Genomic DNA, 25,000 nt, shown 5'->3' on the forward strand with positions numbered 1-25,000 from the left:
ACACCCAGACACACATAATGCATAATGTACACACACAGACACACATAATGTACACACACAGACACACATAATGTACACACACAGACACACATAATGTACACACACAGACACACATAATGTACACACACACAGACACACATAATGTACACACACAGACGCACATAATGTACACACACACAGACACACATAATGTACACACACAGACACACACACATAATGTACACACACAGACACACACACATAATGTACACACACATACACACACACACATAATGTACACACACAGACACACACACACATAATGTACACCCACAGACACACACACATAATGTACACACACAGACACACACACACACACACACATGCACTGGTGCAGACACCAGATGACGCACGCACACTCGCTTACAAACAAACAATACACACATAAACGCCCACACGCGTGTTGTTTGTTGTTGGTCTTAGTGTCATAGTGACTTAAAATAGATGACACACATACACTCACACTCACTAACATACCAGGTAGGACCCCCTCTTGCCTTCAGAACTGCCTTAGTTCTTTGTGGGATAGATTCAACAAGGTGCTGGAAACATTTCTCCAAGATGTTGGTCCTATCATTATAGTCAATGATATGACATTATAAGTGCACTAAACTTGGCTAAGATCTAGCAAAACAAAACAAAAAAAATTCCCTCTGTAACCCCCCCCCCTGTGCAATCCGAGAAACTACTGTGCAATAACCATGGGAATAGTGCAATGTTCTATAAACGTGCAATATGTTTACATTCTTGTGTTAGGGCTCATATACTTAAGTTACTAGTTCATATGTTTATGTGTTTATAAAAGTACACAGTTACATGCTAACTCCCCCCTGTCTAAATACCCCCCTGTGAATAGGCCATATAGTGTATATAAGTATAGAAGTTCACATTATAGATACATTCTCAGATGTCTACCGACCACTTATCCCCCTATTTATATCCCCCCTATTTATGTCTCGTTCTTGTTTTTTTATTATCTTAGGACTGTGTTTGTTTGTTAGCACCTAGGGTTTGCATTTAAATTGTGTTGTACCTGTTACAATGACAATAAAGATCATTCATTCATATAAGCGTCACGCAGTTGCTGCAGATTTGTAGGCTGCACATCTATGATACGAATCTCCCGTTACACCACATCCCCAAGGTGCTCTACTCAGATCTAGTGACTGTGGACGCCATTAGTACAGTACAACTGTCATGTTCAAGGAACCAGTTGGGGATGATGTGAGCTTTGTGACATGGTGCGTTATCTTGTAGTAGCCATTACATTAGACGATGGGTACACTGTGGTCATAAAGGGATGGACATGGTCAGCAACAGTACTCTGGTCGACTGTGGCATTTAAAAGATGCTCAATTGGTACTAAGGGGCCCAAAGTGTGCCAAGAACATATCCCCCCACACCGTTACACCACCACCACCACCTGCCATTGATACAAGGCAGGATGGATCCATGCTGTCATGTTGTTTTTTAAGCCAGATTCTGACCTTACCATCTGAATTTCCCAGCCGGAATCGAGAGACTCGAGACCAGATAATGTTTTTCCAATGTTCTAGTGTAGATTTCGGTGGGCCCGTGCAAATGTCCTGTTCTTAGCTGGCAGGAGAGGCGCCCGGTGTGGTTTTCTGCCGCTGTAGCCCGTCTGCTTCAAGGTTCGACGTGTTGTGCGTTCAGAAATGCTCTTCTAAACCCCTCAAAAAAAGTTCGGAAACGCTTTTTTTGTTGATTATTCCTCCCCTGCAATAATACCAATTGGTATTGTATTTTACATCGTTGGAAAGCCTGATTGGTCACCTTTACAATGAGGTACAACTTGTAAGGATCATACATTCATGGAATGAGTAACAGAGCTAAACGTGTGGGTAGCGGTCCAAACATTTTTGCCAAAATCCCCTGCAATATTCTTCTGTTGGTATTCGCTCTCGTTTATAAAAACGATATAAAATACAATACCAATTGGTATTATTAAAGGGGAGGAATAATCAACAAAAAAAGCGTTTCCGAACTTTTTTTGAGGGGTTTACATACCTCGGTGGTAACTGCGTGGTTACTGTGTGGTTATTGTTACTGTTGCCATTCTATCAACTCGACCCTGTCTAACATCTGTCATCAACAAGGCATTTTCGCCCAGAGAACTGCCGCTCACTGGATATTGTCTCTTTTTCCGACCATTCTGTCTGTAAACCCTAGAGATGTTAGGTTCACGTTCAACAACCATGTCACGTACAAAGTCACTTCAATCTTTCTTCCCCATTCTGATGCTGGGTTTGAAAATCTTGACCATGTCTAATTGAGTTGCTGCTACGTGATTAGCTGATTAGATATTTGCGTTAATGAGCAGTTGAAAAGATGAAGTGGCCCGCAGGGTTCCCTCGGGTCCTTGAAATCCTTGAAAGTTTGTGAATTTGAGAAAAAGAAATTCCCCTCTCTCTCAATCTCTCTCTCAAAAAAATATTATTATTATTATTATTATTATTAATTATAAAAAATTATGTATATTCAAAAATGTTTTACTTAGCTCTAGCTAAACTAAACTAACTAGTTCTGTCTCAAACTATGCCGTGTTGGGTCCTTGAAATTGAGAGAATTGAGTCTTGAAAGGTGCTTGAAATGTGCTTGAAAGGTGCTTGAAAGGTTCTTGAATTTAATGTTTCAGAAGGTGTGGGAACCCTGGGCCCGGTGAGCGTATAATGCTTTGCCCATGGAACTTGACAGTTTGAATCATGCTGCTAGCTAGCTAACTGGAGTGTCTGTTTGTGCACAGAGGCTTTGTGGCTATCTATTATTAACCATTTGAAGTGTGTCTTCGTCGAGAAAAATTATTGATGAATTTGTCACTGTAAAATTAAAACCTATTAGGCTATGTCTGACTGTGGCAGCCACTTAGGGCCGTACAATGCAGGATCCCTCTCCGTCGCGAGGGGGGAAATATGACTGGCGTTCTATTATTGCCTCTATAATTAACATCTTGTCTTACCGACACACTGCTTTGCCCCACTTTCATTTAATTGCCTCCACTGAACTCAATCTCACTGTTTCCCAATTTCCTTAGTCAATTTAATTGCTCGCGATTCGCCGTATTACAAAAGCAACGCTTTCCTCTGATGCGGACTACAGAAAGATCAGAAACAGATTAATGGCGGAGGATGTTCAGAGAGGCCCACGAGAGGCTGTGTTCTGTTGACTTTCTCAGGGCTCATTTGCATGGGGTTTTTCATTCTTTAACGATGCCCTTGCTGCTCTCCACTGTGTCCTGGAGGGCTGGAGGCAGGGCCCCATGATTGCAGTGGAGTCGCTGGAGCAGTTAACTGTGTTAAAGGAGGAGGGGGGGGAGAGAGAGAGAGGGGGGGGAGGGGGAGGGGGGGAGGGAGAGAGGGATGGGGAGAGAGGGGGGGGAGGGAGGGAGGGGGAGAGAGGGGGGGAGAGAAGGAGGGGGAGAGAGGAAAGGAGAGACAGAGGGAGGGAGGGAAAGAGAGAGGGAGGGAGGGAGAGAGAGACAGAGGGGGAGAGGGACAGGCAGAGAAGGAGGGGGAGAGAGGAAAGGAGAGACAGAGGGAGGGAGGGAGAGAGAGGGAGAGAAGGAGGGGGAGAAGAGAGGAAAGGAGAGACAGAGGGAGAGAGGGGGAGAAGAGAGGAAAGGAGAGACAGAGGGAGGGAGGGAGAGAGAGAGAGAGAAGGAGGAGGAGAAGAGAGAGGGAGAGAAGGAGGAGGAGAAGAGAGAGGGAGAGAAGGAGGGGGAGAAGAGAGGAAAGGAGAGACAGAAGGAGGGAGGGAGAGAGAGAGAGAGGGAGACAGAGGAAGAGTCAGTGGGTCTAAAGGTGTTAAACTCCTTCTTCCAACACACACAAACCCACACATCTTTTTTATCGCCTCTTTACAGTTTCCCTCTAGTGTTTTTTGAAAAATAAAGGGAGCTATAAAACAGATACATGAAGCACATTACACATACGAAACCTCCAGAACCTGTGAATGGACAAATGTCTCCGACAGTAGAGGGTTGTCATGGATTTAATTGATTCTTAATAGATTGAGTAAAACGTATAAAGCACAAAGAGCTTAAATCAATTGTCTCCAAAGAGGCCTTTTATTAAGCAAAGTTACATGAGCGCAGAGAGAAACGAGCAGACCAATAAGCAAAAAAGCCCCCAACGATGGGCGGGACTCATATTTATAGAACTGTCCTTGGTCATGAGGTCACTATTCTTGGGAACCAATCATATTATACAAATCTGTGATTACACAAGTTATGGGCCCTCCTGTCCACAGTCAGAATTATTCACTGCGCCACAGATCTTGGCCCATCCCTTACAGGAAGGAAATGGGCCTTCCTTGAGTGCTGCTAGATTCGCCAAACTGTAGAGAGACTTCACTTTCTCAGTATAAAATGATATAAAACCACAACATGGTCCTGATCCCTGGGTCGTTCAGCTCCGACCAACGCAGAGTGAGTCTCAGTACTAGGGTACCAGGGTCCGTTCTCATTTCCTTACGCTCGCGCATCTGCTCTTCACACACCAGATGCCTGATAAATACAATGGTAATACAATGGTATTTAAAAACGGCGGTTACCGGTGAACTGGAATATCAACCTGTCAACGTTATTGTGACGATTTCCATTGACCAATCAACGGTCTGCAGCGTCACATCGTAGCACGGATAGTACCTTTCGCTCCGAGTCGGGAAGGGTAGCTAAAATCAGTACGGGTACTACGGCCCGGTACGGCTCGGTACGGCTCGGTACGGCCCGGTTGGCACTGGAGAAAGCAAAACAAACCGGGCTCACGGGTTCTGGTACGGTACGGTAGTGGAGAAGTGTCAAATGACTGGCTGAGGTCTGACTGAGGTCTTATCGTGGCAGTGTTGTGTTTTAGGGAAGACAGTGCTTGCACCTCACGAGATTGCCTTTCACAGGGATACTAAACCTGAGCTTGAGAGTCGGGCTCTTCTACTTTTAGCGCTATCAGGGCACATTAATAGTGTAAAATGAATATATGAATATATTACCCAAATGTAGATTTTTTCCAGTGTATCTCAATATTTATCCCAATACTTTTTCTGTTATTCATTAGATGAGCTGATTTCATTGTTAATTTGGAATAAAAAGATCCCACGGCTATGCAGAGACCAAACTCACTGGGGGGGGTCTGGGGTTACCCAGCATGCAATATTACTACAAAATGTCCTGCAAGTTATTTCATCATCAGGCTACAATTGAGTGTGCTTTATAGACAAACATGGCCGACATGTTAAGTGGCAGCATTGATTCATTAAAGCCATCGTCTGTCATTGTCCCAGTCATTTCAAATAACGTAGCCCCCCCAGGAGTTTGATCAATATGACTTATAAAAACATAATGAGGTAATTATCTGTCCGTAACCAAAACACCAATGACTTCAAATGAATCATGTTAATGTGCTGTGTTTAACAATCAGACTGAAATGTAGCAACATTATTCTCATACTTTTCATGTTTATGTCTATCTAAGCTGGATAGTGGTACACTCGATACATTTGATGATGCATGATACAGTTAAAAATCTTTAAAAAAGGTTTGAGGAACAAAAGGGAGATGGAGACATCTGTCATAAACAAATAATGATACATTGGCTGCCTCTGCAGATACTACTAAGTACGTTATTGGATTTTTTTCCAGTAGATCGACTTACCTATAAAGTCTTGTAAACAAGACAGATCAGGATGCACATACTGACATCCTGAAATATTGCATATCATCATGGTAGAGGCAAGTCGAAGAAGAGGTCATTCATGAGTTCCTGCTTGGCACTATAAAACGGGTCTTTTTTTCCCCTGCGATGTATATCCCATTTCTTTCTAATTTAACCAAGTACATGAAATCTTTTAACGATCTACTATGCACTGATGGTGTTAACAATCTACTATGCTTGTGCTTTTTCCACACGAGAAGTACAGTAAGACTTGTCTTGCGAGCACGGTTACAGATGCCCTAATATCAGACTTTGTTAAGTAAGTAAGTAAAGCTTTATTTATATAGCGCCTTTCGTACATGAAATGCAACTCAAAGCGCTTAGGTTCGATGGTGGCATCAACCCCAAACGGAGCAACCCAGGAGGTCAAAGTTCAACACGTATCTCGGAAGGTTTCCGACAGTATTTCAAACGCCTTGAACCCGTAGGGGACAGTCACTGAGCATGACGAGAACAGATGTAAGAAGGTTGCGGCCAGGCTTGCAGCGGTCACTGGCTGGGGTCTAGGTCAGGGAACATTCTGGAGTCTAGATTTGGTCCAGTGCATCCCATGAAGTAAGTAAGTGAAACTGAGCGAGTCTGTGCCTCCTCCTCACACAGATGGAGCGTGAGTGCACTACTCCATACAGAATCTCCTTTCCTCGTCTGGAAAAGTATAGTTGAGGTTATTTTTATTCTGTCACTTCTTAATCTTTTGTATTAACTATTTGTATCTTGCATTGTTGAGGTAGCTTTGTGGATAGGCCTTGGGACAGCAGGTGAGGTGGGGAAATGATCAAACGTGTTGCTTCCAAAATTCCAAGCTTGAATATATTTTTTAAAAAGCTATAGTTTGTAAAATCTCTTACCAAGTTGCTCAACCGATGGTTCCCCGCCTAGCCTAATGGCCCTTAGGGGGCAGGAGCTTAAGTACACCCCCCTGGACATGACGCTGGCATCCAAGCCGTAATGCTGAGTGCCAAGCAGGGAGGCATCGGGTACCGTTTTTATAGTCTTTGGTACGACTCGGCCGGGGATCAAACTCACAACGTCCCAATCTCAGGGCGGACACTCTAACCGCAAGGCCACTGAGCTGGTGTAATCAATGACAATATCCCATGATTTAATATATGCCTTTCCCTGGCCAATAACTAAATGCAATTTCTTCACAGTGAGAATGCCTGAAGGAGGTCTATGAAATGAAAGACCGACCGGCACGGATTTTAGTTACGCGGACGCTACTTTTTTTCCATTTCACAGGAAGGATGAAATAAGCGATTTTTGTTTTCATTGCCATATAACGAGGCTCATAACAAGTTTAACCTTTTCCTGGATTGTATCCCTCAGTGACTGTTTAACAACAGGATTAGCAGTATACTAATATACCAATTGCAAAGAAGGCAGCGGTAGCGGTAGCGACCTTAGTGCTAATTTGCATCGTTCTTTCATCCTTAACGAGGCCCCCGCTGCTCCAGAGTGTCCTGACGCCTGGAGGCAGGACCCATGATGCAATGGGGTCACTGGAGCATTCAGCTCTGTTACATCAATCAATCAATCAATCAATCAATCAATCAGACTTTTATATAGGACAAGTCATGCATTGAATGCAACTCCAAGTGCTGAACGATAGTAAATAAACCACAGTACAATAAAACAAGAGGTAGGAGATAGATAAGAAAAATAGACATAGTAATAAAACCAGGAATAAAACGAAGAACAAAACCAAAACCAAAAGGCAAGCTTTCTTTGAAAAATATCCACACTCTCTGCCACCCTCAAGTCCTCCTAGAGGAGTAGAGAGAGAGAGAGAGGGACAGGCAGAGAAAGAGAAGGAGGGGGAGAGAGAGAGAGAGAGAGAGAGAGAGAGAGAGAGAGAGAGAGAGAGAGAGAGAGAGAGAGGGACAGGCAGAGAAAGAGAAGGAGGGGGAGAGAGAGAGAGAGAGAGAGAGAGAGAGAGAGAGAGAGAGGGGGACAGAGGAGGAGTCAGTGGGGCGTGTGAGGAATATAAAGGTGTTAAACACATTCTTCCAACAGACACAAACCCACACATCCTTCACCTCTTTACAATGTCCCTCCCTCTAGTGTTTTTTTTAGATATTTACCTGTTTAACAACAGGATTAGCATTATACTTGCCAATTGCAAAGGGGGCGGCGGTAACCTAGAGGTTAAAGAGGCCGGCTAGCAATCGTAAGGTCGCTGGTTCAATCCCCGCCTCAGGAGGGAGCTGCATGTGAGCTGGTGACTAGAGGGTTGCTGGCATCACATCTAAGGTGCCTACCACTGCCGTTGTGCCCTTGCGCTAAGGCACTTAACCCCTAATTGCTCCAGGGGCGCTGACTATGGCTGACTCTGTGCCTTGAGCAAAAGATACATTTCGTTGTACTCTGTGCAATGACAGAAAGGTTGAATCTAATCTTAAAAAAAGAAGGCCATAAATATGCAGATTGGGAGGACATTTTGTAGTAATATTGCATGTTGGGTAACAGACCCCCCAGTGAGTTTGGTCTCTGCATAGCCGTGGGATTAAATAAATAATTTTATTCCAAATTAACTATGAAATCAGCTCCTCTAATGAATAAAAAGCAAAAGTATTGGGATAAATATTGAAATGTCTACATTTGGGTAATATATTCATATATTCATTTTACACTATTAATGTGCCCTGATAGTGCTAAAAGTAGAAGAGACACACTCTCACGCTCAGGTTTTGTCTGTTCAAGTAGTATCCCTGTGAAAGGCAATCTCGTGAGGTCTCGGGTGTTAAATGGAAGAGTTAGATTGTCTGGTTCTAGTATCTAACTGAATCAGGGGGGAAATCACTTTTTTTTGTCAATTCAGCTTTTAGCCAAAACCTTCCAAGAGACCTGGAGTTAAGTGGGATAGATGACACAGGGTCTGAGATATATACAGGAGAATATCACCTGCGTCAGGTGAAATCCTTCAAGCACGTCTTCACGATGCAGACAACCCAGAGAGAGGCTCAATAACTAGAGCAAAAAGTAGCGGGGGAGGAGAACATCACGTACCTTGATGTATCGCTTAAGTATTCTGAGAAGCTGCCGTGAGTCTATACCGAGGCGTTTTAATAATAAAAAGGACATTTTAGAAATACATTTAATCCACGAATTAAAGTTTAAACCTTTTCGAAAAGTGACAAAGGTAATTCCACTTAATTCAATCGGATAGAGTTTTTCAGGCGTTCCGTCGTTCTATTCTTCCTCTTATGTATTGTTTATGGCCTTTTGAATTCCCACACAGTAGTTGCGTAACTGAAAACATCCAACTCTCCGCTGGAAGAGAGAGGGGGCTCGTTTCTCGACTAGAAACAACGGGGGGGGGGGCTCAGAGAACAACAGCGGTGTCTCCTTCAGGTGGGGAGAGACAGATTGATTTGAGGAGAAGAGACTCTGAGGCGTGGGTTCGCTTGACTTCACTCAAAACGTCTCTCACCCCCCCCCCCCCCCCCCCAGGTGCTTTTAGCACATCATATTATATCCTACTGGCTTTTGTCTCTCCTCCTTCAAACGGGAGCTGCTGGCCAAGCCGGCCTTGAAGGCAGGACGCTGGGCCAAGCCTGACACTCGCTTGCTTTTCATGCCCACATCGATAAGCCTCTGGATCAGTAAAGGAGACTGGTTCCCAGTCATGATGCAGCCAGACGACAGCGACGGACACAGGCTTTTGAGACACTCCACACACACTATCTCTTGTCTCTCCCTCACTGCCTCTCTCTCTCTGTCTCTCTCTCTGCTTCACTCTCTCTCTCTCTGTCTCTCTCTCTCTCTCCCTCACTGCCTCTCTCTCTCTCTCTGTCTCTCTCTCTCTCTCTCTCTCCTTCTCTCTCTCTCTCCTTCTCTCTCTCTCTCTCCCTCACTGCCTCTCTCACTCTCTCTCCTTCTCTCTCTCTCCTTCTCTCTCTCTCTCTGTCTCTCTCTCGATTGAAATATTCTTTGTTTTCCCTAAGAGGTATATTTGTTTGTCTGACAGCATACACTTAGAAAACACAGTTGACGTGATAAAAATACCGACACAAACCAGAAAAGTACAACATACTGTAGCAAAACATAATTAATAATCATCTATAGACACTTATCGGCTTACTGTCAGTGTTCATTGTCAAATATACATTTGCCGCTGAAATAAAGGAGCCCCCAAAACGCTATGGGGTTGAAGTGTGGTAGTGAATCTTGATTGTTTAGGAGTGAGTGAATAATTAGATTAGATTAGATTCAACTTTATTGTCCTTGCAGAGTATACAAGTACCAGACAATGAAATCCAGTGAATAGAATAGACTCTAGACTCTGAGAGTGTCTCTCTATCTCTATCTTTAACAGACTCCCAATTAATTCAAGATGATTATATTCTTCCTACAATGCGTCACTAGCTGAATATAATGAGCCTGAGGTGTTTAAGTTGCATCACTCTTACATATTATGGCCTTAACAAGAGAAGATATTTTTAAAATGTCTGGTCAACATTAAAAGATTTGAGTTGGCGCATAAAACGGAAAACATTGTTATCGAAGGTATCTCAGGATAGCTTAGCAATAACAGACGTGACGTTTCACAGATGTGAGAGGGACACTCTGAAACGGTCCTGTCCGAAGCCTATTACCATATCTTTATCTATGTTTTTTTAACATCCCAGTAAATAAAGAGTCCAAAAGACGTCCTCAGGGAAGCCGGAATGTGGGTTCAGATGACGTCTTTCTAGGAAGTCCAGATGACGTCTTTAGGACGTCTTATGGACTACGGAATCTGTTGTACCTGAGGACGTCTTTTGGACTCTTTGTTTACTGGGATTGATCTCCAAGTCCTTCAGGTCACACCGGTTTGGAAAGGGAAAGATAGATAGATAGATAGATACATATAGATATAGGTTCTCTTCCCTCTCCAACTCTCCATCTAACTCCATCTGTGTCCCTCTGTCTCTCTCTCTCTCTCTCTCTCTCTCTCTCTCTGTCTCCTGCTTTCCTCTCCTTACTCTCCTCCACTTGACCTCTCCATCTACCTCTGTATCTCTCTGTTACTTATTTCTCTTTCTCTCTAGTGAAGAGGAACAGGCACTCTTCATGAGAAGGACAGAACCATTTCCTTTCCTTGCGGAGTGCTCGACAGATTGGGTGGTCCCTGTTTTTAGTGCTCTTGCAAAAGTGCACGGGGGAGGGGGGTTGGGGGGGGGGGGGGGGAGACGTATTACCCAGCAACCAAATCTCATCCAGAGAGCGATAGAAGAGGGAGGGAAGTCGATATATATATAAAATATGGCTCCTCTGCGAATCGGAAAGTGAAGAGCCGTATATATGGTATCTATCACAGCCCAACCCCTGTCTCTCTCACCGTGTTATTGTCCCGCTCCGTCCATTCTATCGGCTGTCAGTCATAAATATCTAGGCTGAATGATCTAAAGGCATTGGGGCTCTCTGGTCTCCTCGACTCAGTCTTCCTGACACTTTGTGCCTCCCCCCCCCTCCCCCCTCCCCCCTCCCCACCCCCCCATCCTCTGTCTCTTCTCTTTTTGAGTTAACGTTCAGACTTCACAGCAGCATCCTATTATCACTCTAGCGAGCAGGCTCTCCGGTACTGATGAATGAACTCAATATATGCTGTCCTCTCTCTCTGTTCTCTCTCTCTGTTCTCTCTCTCTCTCTCTCCACAGTTCTTCATTCTTCTTCTCCTGATCTTCTTCTTGGAGGTTCTGTCCATCATGCTGTTCTTTGTCTACCAGGACCAGGTAAGAGACCGAGCCGATTGCATCATCCCCTTTTTGATTTCACCATGACACTGTTAACACTAGAACAGACGTGCCCTTATTACCTACTAAAAGAGCCGCCTCGGGGGCCTCCCTCTTTACAACGGGAAGCTGCTATTTACACACAACGACCACTAGTTGGCCGCTTGTAAATTAGCCTGCTTCCTACACAGAAAAACTGCAAAACATGCTTTATATTAGCTTATCCTGATGTGCTTTTGAAAATGTAAGGATACTGGGTGGTAGATGGCACATATCTAGGAAAAGTCATGAAAGGAGGGTCCTGAAATTTGATCGAGTGTAAAGATAGAACATCTTTCTTTACTCACATGACCCCTCATGGCTGTTCTAGTGTTATTGTCCTTTTTCAATTGTGTTGTTGGTTTGGCCCTGACCTTGGTTGTATCAGCCCAGGCAGTTTTTTGTTAGATATATTTCTTCCCTGGATCTCTGAGTAGTCATATACATTTTGGAAATATCGTGACGTTAGAATTATAAGGTTCTATCTCCATTTTTGTCAAAATTTAGTTTTTTACATAATCTGATCCATTAGGTGTTTATTAATGCCTGTGTGGTGTTATTTTTAAAATGTTGACATTTTTGAGTTAGTAATTCATAAAATACTAAGGTTCCATCTCACAAAACATAATGGAATGTAAAAACTTTGACGCTCAATATCTCTGAACTACCCTAAACGGAGATAGAACCTTATCATTCTAAATCTAAATTCTAAGCTCACGATATGTCTAAAACACCTCGCAGACACTCCAAACCAACTGATGACACAATCTCCCTATGAAGGCTTTGTCTGCATTAGACTTTTGAAAAGTCACTGTACTATGTGGTAATTTGCATGTCATTACCATGCTAAAGTGTATTACAGTGTAACTAAATCACTTTTTTAGAAAGACAATGCAGTCAAAGTCTTCAGGTTTGGTCTTTATATGTGGATGTAGTGTTTTCGGGGGGGGGGGGGAGATTTAGATTCAATTTTTTCCAAAGTTGTATCTAGGCAACTGTGAAAACAGCAACAGACACCCCAAGATTCTTATTCCCTTTGTGGCAGTAAAACTCAATTCATTTCGACTCATCCATTTTAGATGCCTTTCCTTTGAAATAAACAAGTCAAGTTCAGAAACGCAAGGGCAACTGGCTTATCAACATTAATGTGTTTCCTCCAATTGTCTTTCCTGCTTCAGTGCATTCTCAACTGAGGGATTAATAATACAATTCATTGCAGTCCCAGCTCAATCCATCTCAAGCATCGCTCCAATGACATGCCGTCCTCTAATCTATCGACAACGCGCACTACATTATGCATGAATCCCAGACAGTCTTGTTGCCCAAAGGGCCGAAGGTCCAAGGTTGCCGGTGTTTATATAAACAAGGTTTCCTCTCGTACCTTAAACTATCCCACTATCTCTTTGATCGCTCTCGCACCCCTCTATTTCTGTACTCCTTTCATGGACGCGTTCCATGGACCCCTATAATCTGTAGATTGTGTATTTCCTTTTTATGTATCACCCTATTATGTAATATCTACACAGCCTCCTCATCGTACGTTGCGTTGTGTATTATTTCCTTCACAGTGGGTGATAAAGCGGTCCTGGTGTTGGCAGCCTCTCCCGGGCCCTTAGCCAATCCGCCGTGTTTTCTTTTTGCGGTTTGTGCGGATGTCATCTTGGCATAATTTTCTCCCCGCTGTTGATGATACTACCCTACTGTGATGTTTCCCGCAGCCCCCCCTCTCTCTCCACCCGGGAACTGAATAATTCAGCTTCATCTCTGGTCTGTTCTATGCAAGTAGGACGATTAGAAAAACCGAATAGAAGAGAGACTGAGAGAAGAAGTCCTGGAAGAAAAAGAAAAAAAAGTCAGGAGGCAAAGATATAGATGCTTGTTCAGATGGAATACTGACGCCGGGGTACCTTGATCTAACAGAACCTGCGATGGCGCGGCCGTGAACAGTGAACAGTAGAGAAACTCAAACTTATGACAGAGAGACTCGTGAGGCCAGTGGAGGCTGGAGGAGGGAGGGAGATATTGATATCCTTCCAAAATCAATAGCTACCTGTAAAACGTCAATCATTAAAACGTTTAAAAAATGTACGTGCCCGAACTCAGGGTTGCCCCTTTAAGGGGATGCGATGTGTACAGGCTATTGTAACAGACCAGAACTGACACCTCCTGTTCCAGCCAGACCTGCTAATCAGGCTCGTGATGACATAATAGTACATTTTTCTTGTCAGCTTAATCAGGTGTTAAGAGACGCCAGGCTTAACGGCAGGTCGAAAAAACGAGGTCGAAAACGGAGGACGGGGGTTTACTGATTGTAAATGGATGTCGTGTTTGATACCGTTCCTCATTCCCATGTCATGCGTTTACAATGAGCCCGTCCTCCGAATTCTACCTCCATCAGCCTCCCCTGGCTAGAGCAAGCCTGCATGCACTAGAGCGCAGTTTTTCACCGTCCCCGTCCCCCCCCCGTCCCTCCCCTCCTCCCCCTCTCCTTATGGCCAAGGTGAGGATTTGAGGAGGCTTAAACTGATCCTGGGTCTGTTGCCTAAATTGAGGATTTGAGGAGGTGTGAGCTGATCCCAGCCAGGGGGGGGCAGCGTCTCATCTTCTCTGGTCCTGCATCAGTATTCACCAGCAGGTGCCCTGGCTCCCCACCCCCCTGCTGTTACAACGTCCCAGCTGTCTCTCCCTACGCCCACGTGGTGCCAGGCCCAGCACCTTGTGCCTTGTGCCAGCCACTCACAGGCAGCAGATGTGCCAACTGCCAACTCTACCACCCTCTACCACCCCCCGCCCCCTCCACCACCACCACCCCCACCACCACCACGGAATCCAAGGCAACATGTTGTTTATGAGAAGTAATTGCAGGCTCCAGGCAGGCCCTCATGTCAAGTCTGTTTAACCCTGTTTTTATCACGCTGTAAAGGATGCGGCATATGTTCAGACTCCCTTCAATAAGCTCTCTCTTAGCTATAGGGGAGCCATTTTTTTTTTTTTTTGATATCAAACATTAATGCCACTCCTACATTTTTACCGTTTAGCACAGCAGACACTTTTGATCCAAAGCGACATACAATTAGTGTTGTACACATTACACATGGAGTAACTTAGGGCTTAGTCAAGGGCACACTAGTGGTGGTGTTCCCAGGGAGGGATTTGAACTCATGACTCAGTCATGTGTGATGTGTGTATGTTTGATGTAATTGACACTGCTGTATTGAGCTTTTTTCCATCTGTACCGACAACAAATTCCACCGACCTTGGTCGTGTGGTCATTAAACCATTCATTCATTCATTCATTCATTCATTCATTCATTCATTCATGACCTTCTGAACACCAGTCCGACTATCCACTAGGCCACTACTACCCCCATCCGTCTTACATTGCGTCCCTTATGATGAGCCTGTCCTGTGATTTCCACGACACCCGCCAGCCTCCACTGGTTCAGATACAAGAGGCAATGCTGACAAGGAAACCTCAGGGAGGGTTGATGTATACAGTGTGCGGGTGTTTTGTAAACTGTAACAGTGTGTAGTGCACAAACTATGACTCATACTATAAATATACATCGATAGCTATGTATATTTATAGATATTATCCCAGATTGACTCCAGCTTGCTATGTTTCTCCAGTAGAGTAATATGTGACACGTTCTAGTGTTTCTTCAACAACAGTTTATAATCAGTGTGTAAAGTTCCTTTGCCCCGAAGCGCCGTAAAAAGGATTAATCTGTCCAGCTGAGGCCAAAGTGATCAAAGTGATTAGTTGCATTTTGACCTCTAGGAAACTGTGAGGGGCATGCTTAATGAGGGATGAAAAGAGCTGGATCAGCAGAATAGTTCTGGTCCTCGTAACGATGAATATTATGCAGCCGACCTGGGTCAAATAGAAAATAGCGAAGACACAGTATTGACTTGAAAGTGTTTTAGTGTGCGTGGCGTTTGCACTTGGGTCTATTTCATTGGTTCCACCGTACCAGGCAAACTAGATCATAGTCATGTACAATGTGTGTATGTTTTTTGACACTGCTGTTTGAGCTGTACCGACAACAAATTCCACCGACCTAGGTCGTGTGGTCATTAAACTATTCATTCATTCATTCATCAAGCGCAGCTCCAATGTGAGAGGTTAGATGTAACGTGTTTGGTCCAGGTCTGCTTAGGACGCACAGTACCGGCATGTGTGTTTTTGTTCCCTGTGATTGCCTCTGAATTTCCCCGCCGGGAGATCGTTTCCTGGTCATGTTTTGTGAACATTACAGCAGTTTTGGAATTCACCCATGCATGAGGCTTCTAAATGGTAGATAGTAAATGGACTGCACTTATATAGCGCCTTTATTCTAAAGCACTTTACAACGGCCTCTCGTTCACCCATTCACACACACATTCACACACCAACGGCGGCAAGCTACCATGCAAGGCTCCGGCCCGCTCACTGGGAGCAATTTGGGTGTTCAGTGTCTTGCCCAAGGACACTTCGACATGTGGCCAGCCGGGGATCGAACCACCGATCTGCCGACCTTGTGATCATTAGACGGCGCTCTACCTCCTGCGCCACAGCCGCTTCTACATACTGTACTGTACTGTACGTGGCTGCCTGCTAAATACTCAGTTGAGATAAACAACTGAGATATGATGGGAGGGCCAGGAGTTTTTCCCTTACTACACAACCTGATTGATAAAACTCTATACTCTACAAACAGACTATAACTAGGGCCTCAAGTTTTTCCTTGTTGGACCATGTGATCAGTTGTTGCCTGTGTGTGTCCATAACAGGACTTGCTACGACTGCTGTCTGGGACCGATATGTTGTGTTCGTTTTGGTGGAGGTTATTACCTGCCGACAACCCCAGGTCTAGCCGCTGTAAAACAAATAGTCGTTACATTATGATACATTCTGATACATGATGATATGATATATAATGGGTCTGTGTTTGAATGCGTCTCCTGATGTCGATGTTATGGCGTACCGTACGTGCAGAGAGATCTTTTTTGTAATTTCCTTTATTGATTTTCCAAAACAAACATTGTTTGTTGACGTTGAAGGAAAGCAAAATCAATACAATACAATACAATGAAAGCAACCTCCACTTCCAAATAAACCGCCAGCAACTGTCAAATAAGCCACAACAATCAAATAAGCTAAACAAACAAACACACCCACCAACACATACTGTATAACAACAACATATGATAGAAACAATAGTCATAAAACCAGAGCGAAATATGTACAAAAGATGAATGGCCGTGGTTAGATCACTACCATCCAAAACAGCTCACTGTTGCTGTACAAGATGTATCAGCAGTGAACATCTGCAGAAACACAAACCCAGAGACAACAACAACAACAACAACATTGCCCTTGCAAGGATTCAGATTAAAAGCAACAAAAAAACATTTCTTAAGGGCAAACAGCAACCCTGTCTGAACTTACTGTAATTGCCTCGACTTTTGTTTTTCCCATCATCCCATTTTTTTTTTAATCTCCCTTCCTACCCTAAACGTAGCCTCAGCATCACCAACGTACATCTCACCTTGGCAAACATGTTACCTCTTAAATTCAAAGCTGCAATGCCAAAATGGAATTGGGTACAAATTCCGAACACCTGCCTGCATATATTTTAAGCATGGGGAACTTCACACTGACAGGAAATACAGATTGGAAAAAACAGTCAAACGCTCCACTAATCACAAGGATCCGCTTATTAACGGGCAACGTTTAAAGTTAAGCGGTTAATTCGATCCCGGTCACAAAACAGGTTGACGTTTTCTTCTTTTGCTCGTCTTTAAATGACTTGTGTTATGATAACATTTGGCGCAGTTGACTATGTTGACAATAAAGCACCATCTTTGCAACACTCATAGGCGAGAATTAACATAATTTGTCGTGTTTTGTAGACAAGGGGAAGCAGGGGAATTTCTGTGACAGAGTCAGTCAATGTCGCAATCAGGTTGAAACGAATGGAGGAGGAACTAGGCTAGGTGTAGCAACAGGAGAATAGGCAGGAGGGAAAACGGCCCTCTACCTAAAAATATTCTGATGATTAAATATGAATACATATGAATTCATTTAAATAAATAGATGATATTGAGTGGAGCCGGAGCCAGGGAGAAATGAACACACAGCACACTAACACAAGGAGTCTGCTCACCCTTCACAGGGAGCTGTGCTGGAACCTTTTTTTGGTGCTTTAGGCTCGATTGTGACACGATTCGATTGTGACACCATTCGATTGTGACACAATTCCGAATTTTTGCTCACATGATGTGGCACAGATTGGATATGTAACATGTATGTGTAACCAAAAAAGCACATTGAATCTGATATTCTCTGATCCGATTCGGGCCTCAATCTCATACGGGCGTCAATCAGATACGAATCTGATATGTGTCATTTAGACTGTGATGTAACCAGGCAAGTCGCATATAACTCTCAATTCCGATTTGCACGTCGTTGAAAACACGTTTGATGACGTTTGATGTGTTTCACTCACTTCAACAGTGATGTGCTCTTTCTTCTCCGCCTTAAAATGTGCGCAATATTTTGAGGACCCCTAAACATACTTCAGAAAGCAACAGCTTTATATTATAATATATATAAAAGGGATTATAATTTCTGTCTCGTTTGCGTCCATTGCAAGTGCCGGCTGTCTGTTTTCGATGTACGCATGCAGGTCATTTCAAGTGTAAGCACAGGTATCGGATCATTGAGATGACGTCTTTCTAGGACCAAAAAGTCTAGGACGTCTAGGACATCCTAGAAAGACGTCATCTGAACCCACATTCCGGCTTCCCTGAGGACGTCTTTTGGACTCTTTGTTTACTGGGAAGGAATAACCAGGGTTGTACGTATGTAAGGAATATAACCGTGTCTGAGACCTGAGAGGCTCAGTGTAAATATGAATACATATGAATTCATTTAAATAAATAGATGATATTGAGTGGAGCCGGAGCCAGGGAGAAATGAACACACAGAACACGAACACAAGGAGTCTGCTCACCCTTCATTGGGAGCTGTACTGGAACCTTTTTCGATTGTGACACGATTCGATTGTGACACGATTCCGAATTTTTGCTCACATGATGTGGCACAGATTGGATATGTAACATGTATGTTGTAACCAAAAAAGCACATTGAATCTGATATTCTCAGATCCGATTCAGGCCTCAATCTCATACGGGCATCAATCAGATACGAATCGAATGTGTCGATTCGACTGTGATGTAAGCAGGCAAGTCGCATATAACTCTCAATTCCGAAGACGTCATCTGAACCCACATTCCGGCTTCCCTGAGGACGTCTTTTGGACTCTTTGTTTACTGGGAAGGAATAACCAGGGTTGTATGTATGTAAGGAATATAACCGTGTCTGACTGAGAAGCTCAGTGTGCTAACACAGTGTTGAGGTGCCCAGGTGACTTCTCTTGAGGCCAAAACAGAAGACTATCCTCATCCTTAAACGTTGTCCTCAGGCTATTGTGCCCATATATAAGCCTGGAATAACAACATCTCAAACCCGGCCTTCATGGGAGCGGAAGTACTGAGGGAAGTATTTGTTGTTATTTCACTGCTGTGCGGTGCAGCACAAGCACTGGGGAGGAAGTGGTAGGGGAGGTGATTGATGATTGAACAAATAATTATGTGAGGCACGTGTCGGTCCCCTAGACGTCTCTCGCTTTAGTGTCTGGCAACCAGACTACGTGACCCTACTAGACACATGACACTACTAGACACATGACACTACTAGACTACATGACACTACTAGACACATGACACTACTAGACTACATGACACTACTAGACACATGACACTACTAGACACGTGACACTACTAGACACATGACACTACTAGACACATGACACTACTAATAGACATAATAATAATAATAATAATAATAATAATAATAATAATAATAACTTTAATTTATATAGCGCCTTTCAAAAAAAACAAGGACGCTTTACAATTCAAGGGAATGATCAGACAGACAAAACAGAAAACAAACAAATAAAAGCAAAACTGAAACATTGACTAGGGGCCAAAGGCCTTGGAGAACAGATGCGTTTTGAGGGCTAGTTTGAAGGAGTCCAGGGTGGGGGCGTTGCGGATCACTATGGGGAGAGAGTTCCAGGAACAACATAGTGGTCGAATCTCACATCTTTTCCCTTCATTCCTCCGAGGGGAGGAACCTCATACAACTCTCCTCCGCTGAGTTTGGAGAAGGAGTCGAGGACGGAGGACGCGGCTATGGGCGGCTTCACACACCATAGGAGCACAGGCATAGGAGGTAGAGCCGCCGGTTAATGATCACAAGGTTGGCAGAACGGCGGTTCGAGCCCCGGCTGGCCACATGTCGAAGTGTCCTTGGGCAAGAACCCCAAATTGCTCCCAGTGAGCTGGCCGGCGCCTTGCATGGTAGCTTGCCGCCATTGGTGTGTGAATGTGTGTGTGTGAATGGGTGAATGAGAGGCCGTTGTAAAGCGCTTTGGATAAAGGCGCTATATAAGTACAGTCCATTTACCATTTAGGACGCGAGGAATCTAGGGCCCTTTCTCAATCGTAAACACCACCCCCCCTCTCGCGTCCTGAGGGAGTGAGTGGAGGACAGAGGAGAGGACGGGAGGAATCGATTAGACTCAACCTGTCTGTCATTGCACAGTAGTACAACGAAATGTGTTTTTTGCTCTAGGCACAGAGTCAGCACCCCTGGAGCAATTAGGGGTTAAGTGCCTTGCTCAAGGGCACAACGTGCAGCTTAGACATCATGCCAGCAACCCTCCAGTCACCAGCTCACATGCAGCTCCCTCCTGAGGTGGGGATCGAACCAGTGACCTTCTGATTGCTAGCCAGCCTCCCTAACCGCTAGGCTACCTGCCGCCCCCAATCAGGTTTCTTACAATTGAGAAGGAAGGCCCAAGGAAAGAGGCTCTTATTATAATCTTGGCAGTGGAGTCAGTAACCATGGTTTTCTCCCGTCCTCTGTAATCAGCGCTCTGGCCAATCATTGGCATTATTGATTGATTCATTCAGTAACATGCAATAGGGAAATCATGGACATTGAAAGCTGGGGTTGTCAAATAACGTTAGGTGCAATGTTCAGGGAAACGCAGTGACAGTATGTTATGGGGGGGAGTCCTTCCAATTCTTCAGCTGTCATTTAAATGGTAAATGGTAATTGGACTGCACTTATATAGCGCCTTTTTTGCTGCTCCAAAGCGCTTTTACAACGGCCTCTCATTCACCCATTCACACACACATTCACACACCAATGGCGGCAAGCTGCCATGCAAGGCGCCGGCCGGCCCGCTCACTGGGAGCAATTTTGCAGGTTCAGTGTCTTGTCCAAGGACACTTCGACATGTGGCCAGCCGGGGCTCGAACCGCCGATCTGCCAACCTTGTGATCATTAGACGGCGACTCTACCTCCTGCGCCACAGCCACCCCAAACAACCTTTGTTCCATTTGCATCATATCGCATTGCACGTGCAGGGCACGTAAAGAATATATCAGTGAAAATCAGACCATTATGAAATAAATATCTTATCGACTATAATCTCACCTTTCGCTGCATTGAATAGTTAACACAGTTGTAAACGTTTTTTTTTTCTTCAACAGAAAATCCAGTCAGGTTAAGGGAGTAATGCTCTTGTCTCGGCCAAGCATAATATTAGCATGAATCGATGTGTTCTTCTAAGTCAATACTCAGGGGATATGATAATGTCTCTCCCTCTCTCCCTCGCTGTCCCTCTCTCGCTTTATTGCCCCTTCTTTGTTTCACTTTATGAGAAAAATGAATCCAGTTTGTGGGGGCGGTCGGACTGTAATATGTTCTGTTCCCTCTGTCTTGTTCTTTTTTTACAAGCTCTCTCTCTTCTGTTTCTTTCTCAAACACTCAAAACCAGGAGTCCAGCTGTTTTTTAAGAGTGAAATATCCTTTTTTATTTGCTCCCCCATATTGTCAATTTACTTCCAGGGATTTGATCTGTCATGTTAGATTTTTGTGTCTTTTCAATATCACGCTCATCTCTGCTTTTCATCTGACACCATTGTGCTCTTGCTCTCTTCCCCGCTGCCTCTTCCTGTCTCTTCCTGTCTCTTCTTCTCTCTTCCACTCCCTCTGTCCTAGTTCCACCATCGCTCTCTCTCTATCTCTCTCTTTCTCTCTCTCTCTAAACTAGCTCTCCTTCTCTCTCTCCCTCTCTCTCTCTCCAGCTCTCCCCCTCCCTCCCTCTCTCTCTCTCTTTCTCTCTCTCCCTCTCTCTCTCTCACTCCAGCTCTCCCCCTCCCTCCCTCTCTCCCTCTCTTTCTCTCTCTCTTTCTCTCTCTCCCTCCCTCTCTCCCTCTCTTTCTCTCTCTCCCTCTCTCTCTCTCTCTCTCTCTCTCTCTCCAGCTCTCACCCTCCCTCCTTCTCTCTCCCTCTCTCTCTCCTTCTCTCTCCCTCTCTCTCTCTCCCTCCCTCTATCTCTCTCCTTCTCTCTCCAGCTCTCCCCGTCCCTCCCTCTCTCTCTCTTTCTCGCTCTCCCTCTCTCTCTCAATCTCTCTCCAGCTCTCCCCGTCCCTCCCTCTCTCTCTCTCTTTCTCTCTCACACTCTCTCTCCAGCTCTCCCCCTCCCTCCCTCCCTCCCTCTCTCTCTCTCTCTCCAGCTCTCCCCCTCCCTCTCTCTCTCTCTCTTCCTCTCTCTCTCTCTCTCTCTCCCTCTGAATAATTGATGCTGCATCTTTGACTCGCCTGGTGTAGTCAAGGAGGCGACTGCAGTCCAGAGGACAGACAGACCGTCAGACAGACAGACACACAGACAGACAGACAGACAGACAGTCAGACAGACCGTCAGCCAGACAGACAGACCGTCAGACACACAGACAGACAGACAGACAGACACAGACCATCAGACAGACACACAGACAGACAGACACACAGACAGACACACAGACAGACACACAGACAGACAGACAGACAGACACACAGACAGACAGACAGACAGACACACAGACAGACAGACAGACAGACACACACACAGACAGCAGCATCGCTACAAAGCTACAGAGTACAGCAGCTTCTTCCACACAGGCACGTCTCACAGCGTCTGCTAACGAGAGGCCGTTAGTTCTCAGATGAGACGTCCACTCAGGGCACTCGCTAGTCAGAGACCATTAAAGAGCTTTTTACATTCCTCAGTCGCTGCAGGAACGAGTAAGAGAGAAAGTGTTTCTACTTTTCACTCAAACATTTGCTGTGTTTTCTAACCAGTCTTTCATCTCCCCCCCCGGTCCGTCCCACCGGAGAGTCTTCATTCCCTCACCCCCTTTAACAGACACAATGGAAATTTGTTTTTACCACACGTTTTTCTTTGCACCTATCGTTCTCCATAGGGAATACGCACCAAAAGAACACAACAACAACAAAGATAAAAAGCGGCTAAAAATGTCCTCTTAAATCCTTTCCCCTTTTGTGTCATTTTTTTTCTGTTCCTTCCTTATTTACCTTATTTATATTTCTTCAACATTCTTGTTCATGCTTCTTTTCTTACTGTCCCTCTGGAAACGGTCAGGTGCAATTAGCATTCCTAGCGAGTGCAGCCAGCATTCCTTCATACAGCTATAGATGAATGAACAAGGGCTACCTCCGTGTCACACAGGACAAAAGGAGGATCTATTATACATGCTGCTGCTACACACGGTCCGGTGTTTGGGGGGGGCTGTAGATAGAACTGGACAGGACTGGAGAGTCAGTCTGACAGGGAGGTGGAGGGTGTGGGGGGGTCCACTGCAGGTGTCAGCTCCGTACTCAACCAGGCCAAAGAACTACATGTTCAAAGACCCCCCACCCAGTGGTTTAGAGACACTCTACGCAGCGCTGGAGTTGAGGGGGGATGGGGGGGGATGGCACCCCCCCCCCCCACTGAAATAAAAACAGTCAAAATCATCCCCCTTCTAAAACTGCCATCCCCCCCTTTCCATCCCTTATGTCATTTTATCAATGAACGTGGTATTACTGCTATTTCAACATTTAGTTTTGTGCATATTGAGTCAAATACTGTGGGCGAGGGAGGGGGGGCACGCACATATGCAATGACATGTTTACCAAGTCACTGACACTGAAGTCACTGACACTGAAGTCACTGACACTGTGGGGAGGCTAAAGTTGTCCCCATATGATCAAATCCACCATCCCCCCTGATTTTCTTTTACAACTTGAGTACCGACTCTACGTTTCCATTTCTATTTTTGTCATTTGGCCTCGGACGCCTTTAGCCTTTACCCAAAGCGACTTACAACAAACAGCCTCCATCTGTCTGTGAATCAGTGAGTCAATCATCTATTATCCATCAGTCGTCAGAAGAAAACTAAATCTATGTTATGACCAGAGGCCCATTGGCAGTCACCGTGCTAGAAGAAGAAGAAATTCATTTATTTACAGTACAGAAACTGTACAGGGGGGCGGGGGGGGGGGGGGGGTAGTGGGGATGAAGAGGTCTTTAGGAGGTGACAGTTAAGATGGAGGAGCCTGAAGAGATGGAGGTCTTCAGTCTACAGCAGAGGATAGGGAGTGACTCTGCAGTCCTGACAGCAGAGAGAAGTTCGTTCCACCAGCGGGGTCGCCAGGACAGTGAAAAGATGTGACCGAGTAGCGTGACTGCTGCATCTGCGTAGAGGCGGTGGTGTCAGGCGGCCTGCAGAGGTGGGGCGGGGGGGAGTGACCAGGCAGGGGGTTGAGGGGGGGGAGGGGGGTGGGTGACCAGGCAGGGGTGGGGAGGCACTACCATCACTAGTAGGGAGGGGCTGTCTTGCCCCGTGGTAGGCTTTGGGGTCAATCGGGGTTAATGGGATTGATGTGTTATTGACTGTCCCAATGAATAAATAAGGTTAAATACACGCGCGTGTGCGTGTGTGTGTGTGTACATCTTCTGTGTCTGTGTCTGTGTGTGTGTATACATCTTCTGTGTCTGTGTCCGTGTCCGTGTCTGTGTGTGTGTGTGTGTGTGTGTGTGTACGTACGTGCGTGCGTACGTGTCTGTGTGTGTGTATGTGTTTACCTCGACACGCCACATACCTCAGTACCCTCACCTCACGGTTGGCCAACCACGACATTGATCATCTTCTCCCTCCCTCTCCCTCTCCCTCCCTCTCTCTCTCTCTCTCTCTCTCTCTCTCTCTCTCTCTCTCTCTCTCTCTCTCTCTCTCTCTCTCTCTCTCTCTCTCTCTCTCTCTCTCTCTCTCTCTCTCTCTCTCTCTCTCTCTCTCTCTCTCTCTCTCTCTCTCTCTCTCTCTCTCTCTCTCTCTCTCTCTCTCTCTCAGATTGACCACTACGCCCAGAGGGATCTGAAGCGAGGGCTCCATCTCTTCGGCACCGAGGGCAACGTGGGGTTAACCAACGCCTGGATGATCGTGCAAACGGATGTACGTTTTTTTCCAGAGGCATATATATATATAAAGCGCATTGAGTTGCATCTTGTAAGAAATGCGCTATACAAATAAAATTTGATTTGAT

At 45.1% G+C, this 25,000-nt stretch overlaps 1 protein-coding gene across 1 annotated transcript in view; it reads left to right on the forward strand.

The window, feature by feature from the left end:
* Window positions 1-25,000, forward strand: part of tspan4a (tetraspanin 4a) — a gene marked incomplete at its 5' end in the record, with an annotated part of 71,319 nt that overhangs the window by 40,636 nt on the left and 5,683 nt on the right. Inside the window, 2 exons of the mRNA XM_080545117.1 lie at window positions 11,404-11,478; window positions 24,808-24,909. Coding sequence (XP_080401243.1) covers window positions 11,404-11,478; window positions 24,808-24,909 — 177 coding nt within the window. The remainder of the gene's footprint in view (window positions 1-11,403; window positions 11,479-24,807; window positions 24,910-25,000) is intronic.

Source organism: Nansenia antarctica, assembly GCF_963989245.1.
Source record: "Nansenia antarctica genome assembly, chromosome: 14".
Taxonomy (NCBI): Eukaryota; Metazoa; Chordata; class Actinopteri; order Argentiniformes; family Microstomatidae; genus Nansenia; species Nansenia antarctica.